The sequence below is a fragment of the Taudactylus pleione genome, unplaced genomic scaffold (assembly GCF_031769625.1).
Source record: "Taudactylus pleione unplaced genomic scaffold, aTauple2 ptg000711l, whole genome shotgun sequence".
Lineage (NCBI taxonomy): Eukaryota > Metazoa > Chordata > Amphibia > Anura > Myobatrachidae > Taudactylus > Taudactylus pleione.
In genome coordinates this window covers 5099977-5117488 of record NW_028285113.1, presented here as the reverse complement: position 1 = coordinate 5117488, position 17512 = coordinate 5099977, and the positions used below count along the sequence as shown (strand labels likewise).

Below are 17512 nucleotides of genomic sequence, written 5' to 3'. Positions count from 1 at the left end.
ACACCGCCACAGGAAACCGCTATATGAATAAATGAATACAGTGGTTACTATAATCACTAATGGCCCTAAACACACTTGTAGAAAATTAAATATTTAACTACTTGGGGCTTATCTGAAACTGAGCCCAGATTCCTTCTGCATTGAATATGAGAGCAGTCTGCATATACAGTAGGTATATATTATAAGTATTGTCTCTGTACGCCCCATAGCAGCACTGTGTACGACAGCTGCCTGAGAGCTGATTATAGTAAGCCTGCATTGATGCATGAATAAAAGGGTTTCATAACTCAGTAAATTAATAACAAAGGAGGCTTCCCATATCGTTGAACAAATATAATAAATAAATGTGTGTTCAGAGGGATTGTTGGGATTGTCTCTAGAATATATTTCAGTTGAAGCAGGCGGTTCACGAGAGCCACGGTGAATATGCCAGTATGAGAGATAAAAGTGGGATCACGCATTAAGTGATGAAAGAGATTCACCTTCATCCACAGAAAGATACTCTGAGATTGTTGGATTATGAATAAAGATAGCAAACTCTGTATTAGATCAAAGGGCGAGTGATTATCAGTATAACTATATACATCTGGTTATTCTTACTGTAAGATCACCCCATTAGGCTGCAATATTGTATCCTATTTGCCATCTGTTCTGTTAAAATGTTTTCAGTTGTGCTTTCAAATAAGTCTTTGTACTGTAGAGATATTTGTATACACTAGTAACGTGTGACAGCCTTTTACTGCACAGTTTGAAGATATATTATTCCATTTACTACCCAAGTTTTGAGCATTTCAAAATATAGGCAGTCGAATTATGGACATTGGTAATATAGGTCACTGCACGTACAGTAACCTGCAGTCACAATATACTGTAGGCAGGTGTACATGCTTTGCTTGTCATTTATTTAGCGTAACTAAGCTGCTGTGGAACTACACATGCCAGCATGCCCTGCCGCAGTTTGAGCAGGACCTAACAGCAGCACTACCATGATGGGGTTTAGTGGCCAGAGCAATTACAGTAAGCTGCTGGGGAACTACACATGCCCGCATACCCTATTCTAACAGTTTCATTGCAATTAGCATTACAATGGAGCAGGGCTGGCCAATAGGTCGATCGCGATCTACCGGAGCTCCCGCCGGTAGATCGCGATCAGCCTGCTGCAGCAACTGGGATACGCTGGTCTCTGAAGTGAACAGAGACTAAAGAAGCCTCTGTTCGCTTCAGAGGTTTGCATTCCCAGTGATGTAGTGCGCGGGTGCGGTCATGACGTCACCCGCGTCGCCCGCCATGCAAGGAGCCTGCGCATCTGTTGGATCTAGTTAAATCCAGTCAGCGGCATGCAGCCAGCGACTATGTGGGAGTGTGAAGAGAGGTAAGTACTAAACAGGGGAAGGGGTACAGCATTAAGGGCATTACTGGGGACACAGCATAAGGGGCATTACTAGGGGCACAGCATAAGGGGCTCTAATACAGGGAGCATTGCATAAGGGGTTCTAATACAGGGGGCATTGCATAATGGGCACAACTACAGGGGCACTGCATAAGGTGGTTTAATACAGAGGGCATTGCATAATGACCTCTAATATAATACAGGGGGCATTGCATAATGACCTCTAATATAATACAGGGGGCATTGCATAATGACCTCTAATATAATACAGAGGGCATTGCATAATGGGCTCTAATACAGGGGACATTGCATAATGGGCACAACTACAGGGGCACTGCATAAGGTGGTTTAATACAGAGGGCATTGCATAATGACCTCTAATATAATACAGGGGGCATTGCATAATGACCTCTAATATAATACAGGGGGCATTGCATAATGACCTCTAATATAATACAGAGGGCATTGCATAATGGGCTCTAATACAGGGGACATTGCATAATGGGCACAACTACAGGGGCACTGCATAAGGTGGTTTAATACAGAGGGCATTGCATAATGACCTCTAATATAATACAGGGGGCATTGCATAATGACCTCTAATATAATACAGGGGGCATTGCATAATGACCTCTAATATAATACAGGGGGCATTGCATAATGGGCTCTAATACAGGGGGACATTGCATAAAGGGCACAACTACAGGGGGCATTGTATAAGGGGCACTACTACTGTGGTTACTGTGTACAGGTTGAGTCTTCCATATCCAAAATGCTTGGGACCAGGGGTATTTTGGATAACGGAATATTCCGTATTTTGGAATATTTGCATATCATAATGACATATCTTGGGAATGGTACCCAAATAATACACTATTATATTATACAATATTCAATTGGTCGCGAAGTTTAGCGAGGCTAAAACCTCGCATCCCTCGCGGCCAATTTCGGAATCAATTAAAAAAACAGTGGAAGCGGGGTTTTCATCAATGAAAACCCTGCGCCGCGTAAATTACAAAAAAAAGTAACTTACCTGCCTGGGTCTCCGCAGCTCCAAGTGGCTTCCCCTCTCTTTTCTAACTTGAGAGGGGGCTGCTGGGAGTCCCAGGGGCTGATGGGAGGAGCAAGGGCTGCTGGGAGATGTAGTTCTCCCAGCGCCCATTCCGGGGGGGCCACACACACCGCACTGGGGGTCACACACACACTCATGCACACTCACTCACTCACACACACTGACATACTTACCCTGCTGCAGAAGAGCCGGCTCCTGACGCTGGATGCAGAAGACAGCGCTGAGGAAGGTGAGTAATTAAGGACTAATTAAGCTAATTGGATACTTCCAATTGCTTATTTAGTCCTCGGGGGGGGGGGTGCTGCGGGCAGGGCCGGTGGAAGGTTTCCGGGCGCCCTAGTCAACATTTCTCCAACCGCCTCTGCTCCCTCCAATTCATAATATGCCATGCATCAATCTCCCCAATTAAATAATATGCCACACAGCAGTATCTGAAATTCATAATATGCTATAAATAATATTACACACAGCAGAGCACCAAAAGCATAATGTACCTCATAACACTGCCGCAAATTCATACTATGCCACTCAGCCATGAATTACTCCATTCATTTTTATTTTTGTGGACCCACTGGCGCCCTCCAGTGGCCGGTACCCCTAGGCGGCTGCCTAAGGTTGCCTAATGGTAGCACCGGCCCTGGCCGCGGGGATGTCAGAGCCACCTTAAATCATCGTTTATAGGAAAAATCATGCTTGCGCAGGAGGTGCGTGAAAAAAACCTCCCGGTGCGTATTTTTTTAAAAACCAAGCACCTAATAGAATAGCAAAAAACCCGCACCTGCAGGAAAAACCTCAAAGGTGCGGGTTTTTTGCTATTCCTGCACACAATTGAATTTGCCCCATAGAATGCATTTATGTGTTATATACACCGGTATGCAATCAGGAAGCCGACTGCCTAAATACTGGCAGCCGGCTTCCCGACTGTCATATCCCGGCAAGGGTGAAATGCCGGGCGTCTAGATGTAGATGCCCGCATTTCCCCGACGTCGGGAGACCGGCGCCCGGCATCCCGATCGTAGTGATGCCGGGTGCCGCGAGCGGACAGCCGGGGGGGGGGAGGGTTAGGTTTAGGGCTCTCGGGGGGCACTTAGGGTTAGGCACCCCCCCCGGGAGGGTTAGGGTTAGGCTAGGGGGAGGGAGGGTTAGGGTTAGGCACCCCCGGGGGGGGACTTAGGGTTAGGCACCCCCCCGGGGGACTTAGGTTTAGGCAGCAGGGAAGGGGGTGGTTTGGGTTAGACACTTAGAGGGGGGATTAGGGATAGGCACTTTGGGGGGAAGTTAGGGTTAGGCACCCCTAAGGAGGGTTAGGGTTAGGGGGGGTTAGGTTAGTAGATACCTATCCACGATCGGGATTTCCAGCGCTGTCGGGCTTCTGCTGCTCCGAACTCTGCTCATGTCGGGCTGCCGCTGACGGGAATCGAACCGATCATACCGATTCCTATACACCTTATACACACAGCCTGCAGGTCATTTTATACAATATTTTCAATAATTTTGTGGCTCAAGCAAAGTTTGTGTACAGAAATGAAATTCATTTATGTTTCATATACACCTTATACACACAGCCTGAAGGTAATTTTATACAATATTTTTAATAATTTGTGCTTTAGAAAAAGTTTGTGTACATTGAACCATCAAAATTCAAAGGTTTCATTATCTCAGCCAAAATTATTCCGTATTTCAGAATATTTGGATATGGGAGACTCAACCTGTATAAGGGCACTACTGTGTCGTAACGTGAATGAAGGGTCTACTATGTGGTGTAATGTGAATAAGACTGTACTGCTGTGTGTAGTCATTTGAATTGGGGATACTGTATGATTTCGGCAGGACAGACCCCATGTCCCTTTCTGTGAGGTCACACCCCCTTTTTGCATACCACGCCCCCTTTTTGCATACCACGCCCCATTTTTCGGGCTTGGTAGATCACGAAAGTTTTTTGGTTTTAAAAGTAGATCACCGATTATGTCGGTAAGTATGCATATAGTCCATGTCGACATATTGGTTGTCTAAATATTGTACCTGTCATGATGGCGTCTATGTATTTAATGTCTGTATCTGCATGCGAAATGCTACGTTACTTTGTCACAGCCGCTGACACTGTAACGTAGCATTTCACAAGCAGACGCAGTCACCCACAGAATACAGGCATGCCGCATATCATTGTAATTGGCAGAAGCTGCTTGTGTGTAATATGCGTAATGCTGTGCGAATAAGACGCATTTAATGGCAAAACGTTGCATGACAAGATGAACTGCGCTAACAATGTCACACGGCACTCACACGTTATGTGTAACACAACTTGTAGGGCACAGAGGATAGATGTATGTGGTCACATCTGTATTTCAGTGTTGTAATCATAATTGCTTCTGCTACTCCAATGTCTTTGGGACATAGTTGCCTACCTTTTAATTGTCCTCCCCGGGAGAAGCCTGGGGAGAACAAGCAGATGGGCTGTGACGGGGGCAGAGCCTGACGGGTCACATCATTAAGCCTCGCCCCCTTCACGGCAAATTGCCGCGATTGACTTAAATTTACATAGGGGACTGGGCTAAATGACCTGATTCAAGGAGAATTGCGTCATTAAGCCCGGCCCCCTACTCGGGGACCCGCGATCACCACAGAAATTCTCTCCATTCCTAGTGAAGTGGGTAGAATGCGGGAGAAATGTCTACCCTTCCGTCTTGCGTACAAAGACGCAGTATTGGTTGCACATTGGATGCACATTGAACCAGCATCGGCCGTCTGAGCAAGCCTATTCTCACTCTATATGGCCGTCAGGAACTAAGACGCTGGAGCTTTTACCACGTCATACGAAGACGCAGTCGCAGACTGTGACACGCCCCCAAACGCTAGTGACACGTCTACGTATTAGTCTCCACTCCCTGTTGCCTCCCCCAAATGTTCGCTGTCTGTCACCCACTCTGTGTCTAAATCCACACTGCGACCGCCATCGTAAAACCGTTGCAGTACGCACATAGGGTCTTATTCAGACCCGCTCACGAGTGCTGGGCGCTCGCAAGCGGGTCGATGTTTCCCAAATGCGCATGCGCATGACGGAGGCGACGGAGTGCGGATCAGATGCAAGCGCGGTAGACAAAACATCGACAATTTGCAGAAAAATCTAAATGTAATACTACTGTCCGTGCAGCTCTGAATCAGGCCCAAATTCATAATGACTATAATGTATACATTGATACAGCATATTGGCTTCTTACTTCCAGCATGGCACACAAGTTGTACACTACTGAAAATGTTAATTCTACCTTTTGTATTGGTACTAAAATAAAGGCCTTTAGCATAATTCAGTGCACCTCCAAGTCTCTGCCTCCTCTGGGCCCGTTTTTCAAAATCTTACCCAGAATAAGAGTGATTCTTAGTAATTTAGGCGCAAAGGCTCAGCCTTGAAATTTCCGCGCCGAGTACCCGATTTTTACAGGACAATAATGTTTTTCAGCTGCAAATGGAGACAGGGCTTACCAATTTAGGGTCACTGCCTTGGTAAAATATGGGCATGGATAGGCTGATAGACAGCGCAAACACTCCTGTCCAAACTGATCGGCCAGGTCCTCCATTGCAAAAAACGATTCTTCACAACACAAGTCTAATGCGGTACAGTACACATGCAGTCACATAGGGCCTGAATCAGTGGTGGGTGCTGCTGCGACCGCTCTTGCACCTGTTGCCGGAGTCGCGGCTGTGATAATATGCAGATGCTGGTATCAGCCCTCCCCTGGTGCAGTAGCTAGCGTCTAACTGTGCAACGACCAAGACCCCCACTTTCAGCATCTTCAGATACCACCATCGGTTCACAATCGACTCTTGCACCAGGCCTATGTCAGGTGTAATTTCTCCGCCTGATTATGGCCTCTGTGGGTGCGGGTGTGAGTTTGGACAGCAGCCGGTTTCCTTTACACGCCCGCGACACCTACGGTTTTTTTAAGACAAATTTTATTGAGAGGATGAGAGGCAATACATAAACGGCCTGCACAGAGGTCCAAAGCTGACAATAGTACATGCAAGACCAACAAGTTGTCAAATACATGTATCAACAGACCAATAGTCAGGGCCATCTCTTCCATTGGGCTTGTTGGGCAGTTGCCCAAGGGCCCGAAGCTTGTAGGGGCCCACCAACCCGCCTCCCTGCAACCGCGGCCAGTTGATAAATTTGTGATATTTTTATAAGCCGGCCGCCGGTGCACTGTATTCTTATCTAACCTCCCCCACCCCATCCCCCCCGGTGACGAGTACTCACCTCAGTCCCAGTTTCACTTCATCCGCCAGCTTCAGACCAGTCAGACCAGTCTCTCTGCATGTGTGGGAGGTCTAATGGGCATGCAGGAGGGTTTAATTTTATTGACCATTTTAATTTTTTTCTCGTGAATGGGTGGGTAGGGGGCCCCAGTGCATTGCTTTGCCTAGGGCCCACACTGCTGTTAAGACAACCCTGCCAATAGTCATGTCTCCACAATTCACCGGTCTCAGCTAATTTGTAAGTAAAACATAGCATCAGAAAAGAAGTAAAAATAGAGAGTGTAAAAAGAAGAGACAAGAAAAGAATACAGGGTAAAAAGGAGGGAAGGAGGGTAAAGGGGGTAGACTCAGTTGAACCACCTACGCATAAAAGAGAACGCCGCCTATAAATAGTTTTACAGATGGTACTAAGGGCTTGATTCATAGCTGAACGCTCTGACCAGAGTGCTCGCTCTGAATCAGTGCCCTCCTACCTGAAAATGGAGCGGCCTCCTGGCCGCTCACATAGCTGTGGGTGACCACCCACAGCATATGCGAGCGGCCAAAAAGATGGACCATCGGGCTTGCGACGAGACCCTGAGGTAGGGTCTCGCTGCCGCAAGCCCAGGAGTGATTTTGGCTCTATCAGAGCCAAAATCACTCCCACTGACATCACTAGTGATGTCAGTGGGGCCGGCTTCAGACGGTAGGCGGTCCCATGGGAACGCCTCCGTCTGGCAGCCACACCCCCGGCACGCCCACCAAAGGGGGCGTGCTGTCAATCAACATCGACAGCACGCTCCCTTTGGTGCGAGACCCGGAGCGACGGAGAGCCCGTCGCTATCCGGGTCTCCCTCCGTCGTGCGCATGCGCAGTGGGGCAACATCGACCCACTTGCGAGTGTCCTTTGCTTGCGAGCGGGTCTGAATGACCCCCTCAGTCCCCACTAGGTTTCACAAAATGCCCCCCCGAGATCTCCAGTCTGTGTTGACGTTGTGGGATGGACACTGGAACATTTTATTACATATATGGTGGTGTTGTTTCGAAACTGGTTCCTAAGAGTTATACTAAACTATGGGAACCCGGGACCCTCCCACTTTCAGGTCCTCCCTGCGTGTAACTGATCTTTCTGGATGAGACGGACTTTCTTTCCATTCACTACAGGCCACCTCCCAGTCACTGCCCAGGCATTCCCATCACTCTGCTCCCCCATTCCTGATAACGTCTATCCCAATCGCAGCAGCCACTTCTTTGTGTGTACATTCTGCGCAATACATTCACTGTATAGGTTTTCTGACGTTTTTGTGCATGCGCATTTGCAGATATTCGCTTAGCTACGTGAACATCAGCAGTGCGTGCGAATTGCGTACAGCTGTGACACAGGCCTATAATGTCACCACTGTGCTGCACCTACTTTTCTTTGTGAACGGCCTCTTTTGTCTGCTGCATTGTACTTCATTCAGTCAGAACTGCATAAACCAACATCAAACACTTAACTTACAACTTTTTCCCCAGAAAACCGCTTAGAAATGGTCAGAAATGGTCTTTTTTTTTTTTCCAAGTTTAAAAATTACATTTATTAATATATTTAAATATTTTATTTCAAAAATATATATTTAGGGAGTGTTTTGCAACCCTCGATCCCCCGTATCCAGAGGCCCCCATTATAAAATAACTGCCTACCCCCTACAGGCAATAGACCGCCTAGGGATCTTAAATCCTAATATTAATACCCCCCTACTACACGATTGTTAGTAAAAAAGAAAAAAATCCCAATTTTGTAAACCAACCCTCCCCCTGTAAAAAGACCCTTTTTCTTGCCACCCCCCCCCCCCTCCTGGGACCAGTGTTATTTTTATTATTGTTATTTAACCCCCATTCTCCCCTCCAGAGTCATATGTCTCAGCCCCCCGCCCCCAGTGAACCCCCCAACCCCCAGGTGTGTCGTGGCGTGGGGACTGATGATTGGTCCCCCCTGCTGAAGCTGATCTCTGCAATTGCACAGATCAGCCAAATAGTGCGTGGAGGGAAGCTAAGGGTCTAATTCACTACGGATAGCTATTGCGACCACAGCTGTGATTATGCAGGCAGCCCCGCTGCGAAAATATGCTAATGAATGTTATCGCCATTCGGTCACACAGCCAGCATAGAGACGCTCACTGCCTCCCACTTGCTAGCCCTGTTGTGCGCAGTGAGTACTCAAGTTGCGTTATGCCGTCGCAGTGAATAATTTATGTACTCCCATGCAACGGCGTTCAAACGGAGAGGCACGCATGCGTTCCGCTGACCACCCCCCCGTCACCACCTCCAAATGCTCCCTGCCTGTCAATCATTCTGCGAAGGCTCTCCGTGGTCTGCGTGATCGCAGTGATGCCTTTGCGCACGCGCACTGCGATGCATGCACAGTACGCAACAATCGGCCATCTGCGTATGCTTTAACAGTTGAGATCCATGCTGAATGAGGCCCTAAGTTCCCCGCCTCGCTCCGTGATCCCTGGCACATGCGCCCCGGAGTGCCGTTCGCACGGCATTCTGGGGGGCGATTCCGGAAGTGATGTCGGCGGTCCTAGAATCAGAGGAGATCCGTTCTACACAAGTGCAGAATAAGTCTCCTCTGCAAAGCCGGGGGGCGGCGCGGTCATATGTGATGTGACGTTGCCAGCTGAAGCACATCACATGCGACACCACCAGTCAAGGGGTTAAATGAGGTATCTACATATTCATGTCTTCTATATTGTTGACATTATTATCCTCAGTAACAGAGAATTCTGTAGTGCTGCTGGCAGTAATTAGTATTCATTTTATAATACACACAATCAAACACACCAGTTAACATTTGCTTGATATTAGTTTATTAATGGGTAATTTGTACGGTGCCAAGAATTCAAAGCATGAACCAAAAGCGGTCTGTTACTGCCACCCAGTGGTCAACAGACTTCATAGCCTGTTTTATTCATATGACACAGTACATATGGACAATGTTACAGTATTTTATTAAATTGGACCCAACATCACCATATTGAAATCCTTTTAGGGGATTTTTCACAGGAATATACATTATACTGTTTTATAAATAACTAATTACTGATATTCAACAAATTATATTTTATGGTATGTTATTGCTTATACTATATGGTTTAAATGTCGACATTTGTGTGTTTTACGGTTAGGGATAGGTTTAGACTACAATATGCAAAAGACAATTTAACCATGTCGGCATTTGTTAACATCGACATATTGCTTGTTGACCTAATGTCTCTGTCGGCATTCTGATTGTTGATAATCGGAACTTGTCGACGTTCTGAATGTTGACGTTCTAAATGTCGACGTTTCATACCGCGCCCCTTTGCTACGTTTCCATTTGTCCATTTTATATTGAAATTAACAGATTGATAATTTTTCACAATCACGGTATGACACGGTACCACTTATAGCCAAAGGTAGCTAGCTGCATTATTTACTAACAGATTTCCGGTGAGACCTACATTGAAGCACCGTCATAATTTAGATTGTAAGCTTGCGAGCAGGGCCCTCTTACCTTTATGTCTGTCTGATACTACCCAGTTTTGTTCTATTAATGTTGTCCATACTTGCCGACATTCAGCTCCCTCCTTCCCGGAGGGAGCTGAATGCCTGCATACAGCGGGGGGGCATGGCCGGGAAATTGGTCCGATTTGGGGGCGGGGCCACATGTTTGCATCATCGTTGCCCCGCCCCTCCTCCCAATGCCAAAAATAAAGGCATTGTGAAGCAGGGGGCGGAGCCACGATGACGTGATTCAGTGCGAACCGCGTCATCGGGCCCCCGCTGCGGGGTTTTCTAGTAAGCAGACGGTGGGTGGGGGGGGGGGGGGAGGCAGCAGCCGGGAGGCTTGCTTGCCTTTCTTGGAGGGTAGGCAAGCCTGATGTTGCTTCCAATTGCAAAGCGCAACGGAATATGCTGTGCTATATAAGAAACAGTTAATAAAAAATACTAGTATACATGTGCTTCTCTTCTTTAGTAGCAGTTTTGTTAATCCCATTTTACTTTTCCAGGAATGCAAATGTTCTTGATCTTCCTCTTACTGCAGTATGTTTGCAGCAGTGTAAATACCATTGAAGGTTTTAGAATAACTGTGGCTGTGATTAATAAGGCATCCGTTTCATTTCAGCTGGGTCACAGCAAACACTCAAGCATTAGAAGTTCAGAGGATGGCAACTTGAACAACATAAGTCACCCATCCACAAAATATCAGGCAAGTGCAAGACTACTTTAAAATTAGGTATTATTATTATTATTATTATTATTATTATTATTTTTATCATCATCATTAACATACATACATACATATCATAGCTCTTTGCAGAGAATATTTCAGTCATTCACATCACTCCCTGCCCCAGTGGAGCTTACGCTCTTTCAATTGTTTGTCAGAGGTGAATTAATCTACCAGTGTGTTTTTGGAATGTGTTTGAGCAGAAGCCCATGCAAACACATGGAGAACATACAAACTCCACACCAACCGTGCCTTGGTTTGGAATTGAACTCATGACCTAGTGGCTAACCACTGCGCCAACCATGCTACCCCACTATATCATGTTAAATATGCATTCCTTTGCTGTCCTGTGTGGCTGTGTTAAGTTATAGCTGCCTACAGCTGGCTTTTGTCGCTGCTGGCATTTTTTCAGCAAAAAGCAACAGCCTAAAAGCATATATATGTACTACACATAAACCAGAGCTACAAGTCATGCATTGTTTCGGAATGACACAACTCCAAGCTAGAGGATGACATGTTAGCATTTGAGTTGAAAAGTAGTCATTACATCAGGTATTTATCATTAAGCAAAGTAGAATTGAACGTACGTTCTGCACAAAGAGAGACAAGTCTATTGTGTTATGTTTTTTGTTTCTTCTCACAGAAAATAATGAAGCGTCTTATTAAACGTTATGTGCTAAAAGCTCAGGTTGACAAAGAGAGTGATGAAGTCAATGAAGGTAAGTGAAACGTGCTCATTTTATTTTATTACCAGTTATGTATATAGCGCACACATATTCCGCAGCGCTATACAGAGAGTATTTGCCCATTCACATCAGTCCCTGCCCCAGTAGAGCTTACACTCTATATTCCCTATCACACACATACACACACATACACACACACACACACACACACACACACACACACACACACTAGGGGTAATTTGTGTTGGGAGCCAATTTACCTGCCACTATATTTTTGGAGTGTGGGAGAAAACCGGAGTACCCGGAGGAAACCCACGCGAGCACGGGGAGAATATACAAACTCCACACAGGTAGGGCATACTTGCCTACACTCTAACACCCCCGGAAGTGTAGGCAGATCTCCCGCATCCTGCCCACTTCCTAGTGAAGCGGGCAGGATGGGGAGATTTAATGTGGAAGTCGCGGATCCACTAGGAGTGGGCGGGGCTAATCGGCATGATTTGCATTATTTAGCTCCGCCCCCTCCTTGCAGACCTGCGAATCATGGACTTTCCCAGGAAAGAGGCGGGGCCTAATTGTTTGCCTTTTTTCCGGGAAAGTCCATGATTCGCAGTCTGGCCCCGCCTCCCGATCCAGCCTGCTGCAGGAGCTCTCCCGGAAAGCTGTTCTATAAAGTCAGTAAGTATGAGGTGGCGCCGTGGTGGGAATCGAACCCACGACCTCAGTGCTGTGAGGCAGTAATGCTAATCCTTACATGGTCTGTGCTGTACATTATTATTTTTTTCTAAAATAGCTAATGACACCTTTGGCATATATTATGAGAAATTGCACTCTCCATGTCACTTTTTATTTGGACAGTACATGGTACCTTTAATTTTTGTACCAATGTGTTCCAGATTAAGGGGTCTATTTACTAAGCAGTGTTAGGAGACAGAGTGAAAAGTAATAAGGTGCCAGCCAATCAGCTCCTAACTGCCATCTCACAGGCTGTTTTTGAAAAATGACAGTTGGGAGCTGATTGGCTGGCACCTTATCACTTGCTTATCACTTTTCACTCTGTCTCCTAACACTGCTTAGTAAATAGACCCCTTATTCACTATAGGGGAGAGTTATCAAACCTTCTAAAGAGGACATTTAGGGGTATATTTACTAAAGTGAGAGTTTTTAGAAATGGAGGATGTTGCCCATAGCAACCAGTCAGATTCTAGCTATTATCTTCTAGAACAGGGATGGGGAACCTCAGGCCCGGGGGCCGTATAAGGCCCGCTTAATCATTTGGTCTGGCCCTCTGAGCTTTTTTCTGTTAGCCTCATCTGGCTAGCAGGGTGCCTAGAATGGCATCCTGCAGCCAGAATCTATGCAGCAGTGCCGTCTGGAGCGTCCTTAGGACGCTTCAAGCCAGTCACACCGCTGCCCTTACAGCTCTTCAAGATGCTCCAGGCATTGCTGTAATCACTTGTGATTGTGACCCTGCCCCTTTTGATGCCACACGAAGGGGGCGTGGCCTGCACGAGGCCCGCAAACAATAATATATATATCAAAATGGCCCTCAGCAGAAAAAAGGTTCCCCATCCCTGTTCTAAAAGGTGCCAGATAAATGTTAAGTAGAATCTGATTGGTTGCTATGGGCAACATCTTAATTTCTAAAAACTCTCACTTTAGTAAATATACCCCATAGAGTTGAATGCCATAGAAACCAATTAGATTGTAGTAAAATGATAGTTCATATCCGATTTGTCACTGTGGGTAACGCTTCCTCTGAATCATCTAGTGATTAGCTGAATGTTGACTTGTCCCTAGCACAGGGGCGTATCTATAACGGTTGCAGGATGTGTGCGGTGCACACAGGCACCTGGGTCCAATGGTGCCCACACCACACCCAGCACCCATGCATTATGGGAAAATGGCATGGCCACCATTTTCACGGTGACCTGCACAGTAGACTCTGGCACCGAATCTCCTCGTCAACTGTGCCAGCGTGTTGGAGGGAGAGGCACATGGAGACAGCACACAGAACCCCTGTTCTCTGAAGTCGCCCTTGCTGATACATCCTAACTGTTGTATAGATCCTCACACTTGAAAATTGTCCCACTTTTAGCTGCCACTCAGGCAACCTCAATATCTCCACATTCCTTTTCAGATGTATATATATTATTGAATGATCGATTTGTCATTAAAAGCATAATGACTGCAGAACTTAAAATCTAATGTACGGTATTTCCCTAATTTAATAAGTGGCGTTTGTAGTGATGGAGAACTGAATGGTTCAATATTTTCCTTAATAGCAACTAGTCTCATTAGGTTCTGTTTGAATTATTATTTTTTTTTACTAGAATGTAGACCAGGGGTTCTCACACTCGGTCACCAGAAGGTGCACAGGTGTAGTCACTGTTCTTCCAACCCGGATCAGACACGGCACAAACCCAGGATATTCCCGAGCCGGCGCCGTTCACACCGGATCTGGATCTGCAGTGACCCGTCTCTTCCGGCGTTGCTGTGGACGCTTGGAGATGATGTAATCTCTACGCGCCACTGAAACCACCCAATGAGGTAGCATGCGGCACGATCAGTGTCATCGTGACCTGAATCGTGCTGTTTACACTGCAGGGTGGCACGGGAACAACCCGTGGCCAACTCTGCTAATTACCTGAGTTGGTTCCCTGTACCTGGGTGGAACCTTTTACATTGACAAAAATCCTGGGTTGATGCGCATCACCCCAGGATTTTATGTCAGTGTAAAAGGGGTATCACTGACACATTTTAAAAGATCCACAGGTGGAGCTAATTATTTTACGTGTGATTCTGTGAGGAGACCTTGAAAACATGCACTGTTTGAGCTCCTGAGAACTCAGTTTGAGAACCTATAATGTGTAGAGTGTACATATTATAAAATAAATAAAAAAAGTGACCTTTTTATTGTTCCCAAAAATGTAAAAAAAAATAAAGCTCATACAAATCCTGAATCTTATTTAGTGATAATCTTTTACTACAAATCGTAAATATTTTCTTTTGGACCAATCTGAAGGCAGCACTTTGTGCACTTGGGGTCCCTAGCGTGCCACTGTACATTGCATCAATAATCTGTGTTAGCAGAGAGAAAAAAAACTGATGACCTGAATATATTGACTCTAAGGGGTAAATTTACTAAAGTGAGAGTTTTTAGAAGTGAGTTTTAAAAGTGATGTTGCCCATAGCAACCAATCAGTTCTACTGAACATTTAACTAGCACCTTCTAGAAGATAATAGCTAGAATCTGATTGGTTGCTATAGGCAACATCACTTTTAAAACTCACTTCTAAAAACTCTCACTTTAGTAAATTTACCCCTACAATTTTGATAAATAACCTGTCTTTCTACAGCTTTGGAATTACCTGTTTAATGCCCCATGTTTGCCAGTGAATGGGGTTATCCCACTTTACCTCCCCCCATCTTTATAATTTTGCACAAGCAGGCCAACCATTCTGGCCATGTCAGCATTGTACAACATTACATACATGCCTACCCTCCCGGTTTTCGCGGGAGGCTCCCGATTTTTCGGGTAACCCCCCGCACCCCCGGAAGGGTAGGCATTTCTCCCGCATTCTGCCCACTTCCTAGTGAAGTGGGCAGAATGAGGAGAATACCCGCGGCGATCGCGGGTCTCCGTGAAGGAGGCGTGGCTTAAGATGTGGTTCTGCATGAATCACAGCATTTGGCCCCACCCCCTTTGTAAATTTTACCCAATCACGGCAGTTTTGCCACAAGGGGGCGGGGCTTAATGACACGAATCATTAGGCCCCGCCCCCATCGCCTCCCTGCTGCTTCTCTTACCCGGGCTTCTCCCGGGAAGAGATTATTAAAGGTAGGTAAGTATGCAACATTATGAACATGTCGACATTTGTGAAAGTCAACTTTTTTTTTACATGTCGATGTAATAACTATGTCGACATTCTGTCTGGAACCCTTTTTACAATGATTCTCTTTGTTTTACTGTCACAATTTTCAGGGGAACTGAAAGAAATTAAGCAGGACATTTCAAGCCTCCGCTACGAGCTTCTTGAAGAGAAATCGCACAACACAGAGGACCTCGCAGAACTCATCCGAAAACTCGGAGAGAGATTATCCATTGAGCCTAAAGAACAGTAGAACTACAGTACAAATGAAGTGCGTGTTAGGCCGGTGTCACACAGAAGCTCTGTGCACCTGCGTATTAAGCGTAGGAAACTCGGTATGCTCATTATAAGCGCCGTGTTCCCGCCATTTGGTGACGTTCTACGTACACTGCCTGCGAAGTTCCCGAAATGCAAGCTCCATCGGTGTGACTAGCATGACACATATGGTCACCTCCACATCTATCCGTTTACAATTTTTTTTCTCTAAAAAGTTCATGTACTTTAATTAGTACATGGATTTATCAGATATACTGACATTTTTGCTGGATGGCCAAAAGGTATCTTAAAGATATTACTAGGATGGAGTATGCAATATTATTTAATTTAAGGCGTATATTTACTAAAGTGCAGGATTTTAGAAGCAGAATGTTGATGCCCATAGCAACCAATCAGATTCTAGCTATTATCTTCTAGAAGGTGCTAGATAAATGATAAGTAGAATCTGATTGGTTGCTATGGGCAACATCTCCACTTTTAAAAACCTGCTTTTTAGTAAATTTACCCCTAAGACTCAGCTGGAATGTGATGGCATCTGATCAGTCATGTAAAGTAATAATCACCATACAATATTTAGTGATCTAAATTTCAAAATATATAGATGTTTATCTAGTCAAAGCCATATATCTATTTAAGTTATGATTTCTGATCATTGTACATGAACTGCAAAAAAAAATATACAGTATACATTTTATGTAAGATTTACCTTATACATAGGAACTCAGTGTACAGAAATAAAGCTGTATTTTTATTTGTAAAAAAAAAAACTTTGAGTTAATAAAGTTTTATTTAATTAGCCAAAAACATTCATTAAATACTGTGATATGGTGATGTGTGTTATTTCATAGTGACCACTATTATTGTTTTTTTTTATTATATTTTATATTTTCTCTGTAACTGAATCGAGTCACTTATGAATAATTGGCAATAATATTAGCAAGAAGCTGCCCATGTATTGCCGTTTCCCCAAGGCCTTAATTTGCCACATAAATATTTACCTGTAATAAGGTAACACATGTGGGTAACAGGACTAATGGGAATGGCCATTGTATGGTGTTTTCTACATAAAGTAGGTAGGACTTACTGTATGTTAAATGCTGCAGGTCCCGGATTCTGCTTTATAAATATGGTATCCCTATGTCTGGTAAATTATTCAGCAATTTATTGCAACTTAATCCAGTATTTGTTTGATGAGTGAGCACTTGAATAGTTGTGAATCACTTCACTAGATCTACTCTTAGGCCGGGTACACCTCAGAACGATGTGTTTCCCTTCCGACAGGTCGACTGACACACTGAGCGATATAGCGCGTGACCGCACGATATAAGGTTTATAAGTATCATTCATTCCTACTGTAGCGTCCTTACATTGGAAGAAAAGTCTCCATTTATTATTTTTCTGTCACTTTTGTTGATCTGTCCGGTACACAGCAGTGTTTCTCTTGTCCTGCCTCATATAGGGCTCTATTTATTAACATTATTTTGACTTTTCACACCCTTTTCACATTATTTTAGTATCACCTACAGTTACTAAAGGGCAATTGGAGTAGAATTCGTAAAATTCTACTCCAACCCCTAAGTATCACTTATTTTTAGTAAAGCAGATCGCATTTCCCATAATTGTAATGGGAAATGTGATCCGACCAAAGTTACTAAAAATAAAATGTGAAAAAATATCGGGGAAAGCCTTGTGATAATAACGTCATCTGGAGGTGGCGTTATCCAGGGT

General features: G+C 45.0%; 1 protein-coding gene across 2 annotated transcripts in view; it reads left to right on the top strand.

Moving 5' to 3' along the window:
- Positions 1-16192, top strand: part of TRPC6 (transient receptor potential cation channel subfamily C member 6) — a 207613-nt gene extending 191421 nt beyond the window's left edge. For both annotated transcript variants that reach the window (XM_088456733.1, XM_088456734.1), the window contains exons 10-12: positions 10846-10929; positions 11594-11669; positions 15622-16192. In XM_088456733.1, coding sequence (XP_088312859.1) covers positions 10846-10929; positions 11594-11669; positions 15622-15761 — 300 coding nt within the window. In that variant the 3' untranslated portion in view covers positions 15762-16192. The remainder of the gene's footprint in view (positions 1-10845; positions 10930-11593; positions 11670-15621) is intronic.
- The last annotated feature ends 1320 nt before the right edge of the window (positions 16193-17512 follow it).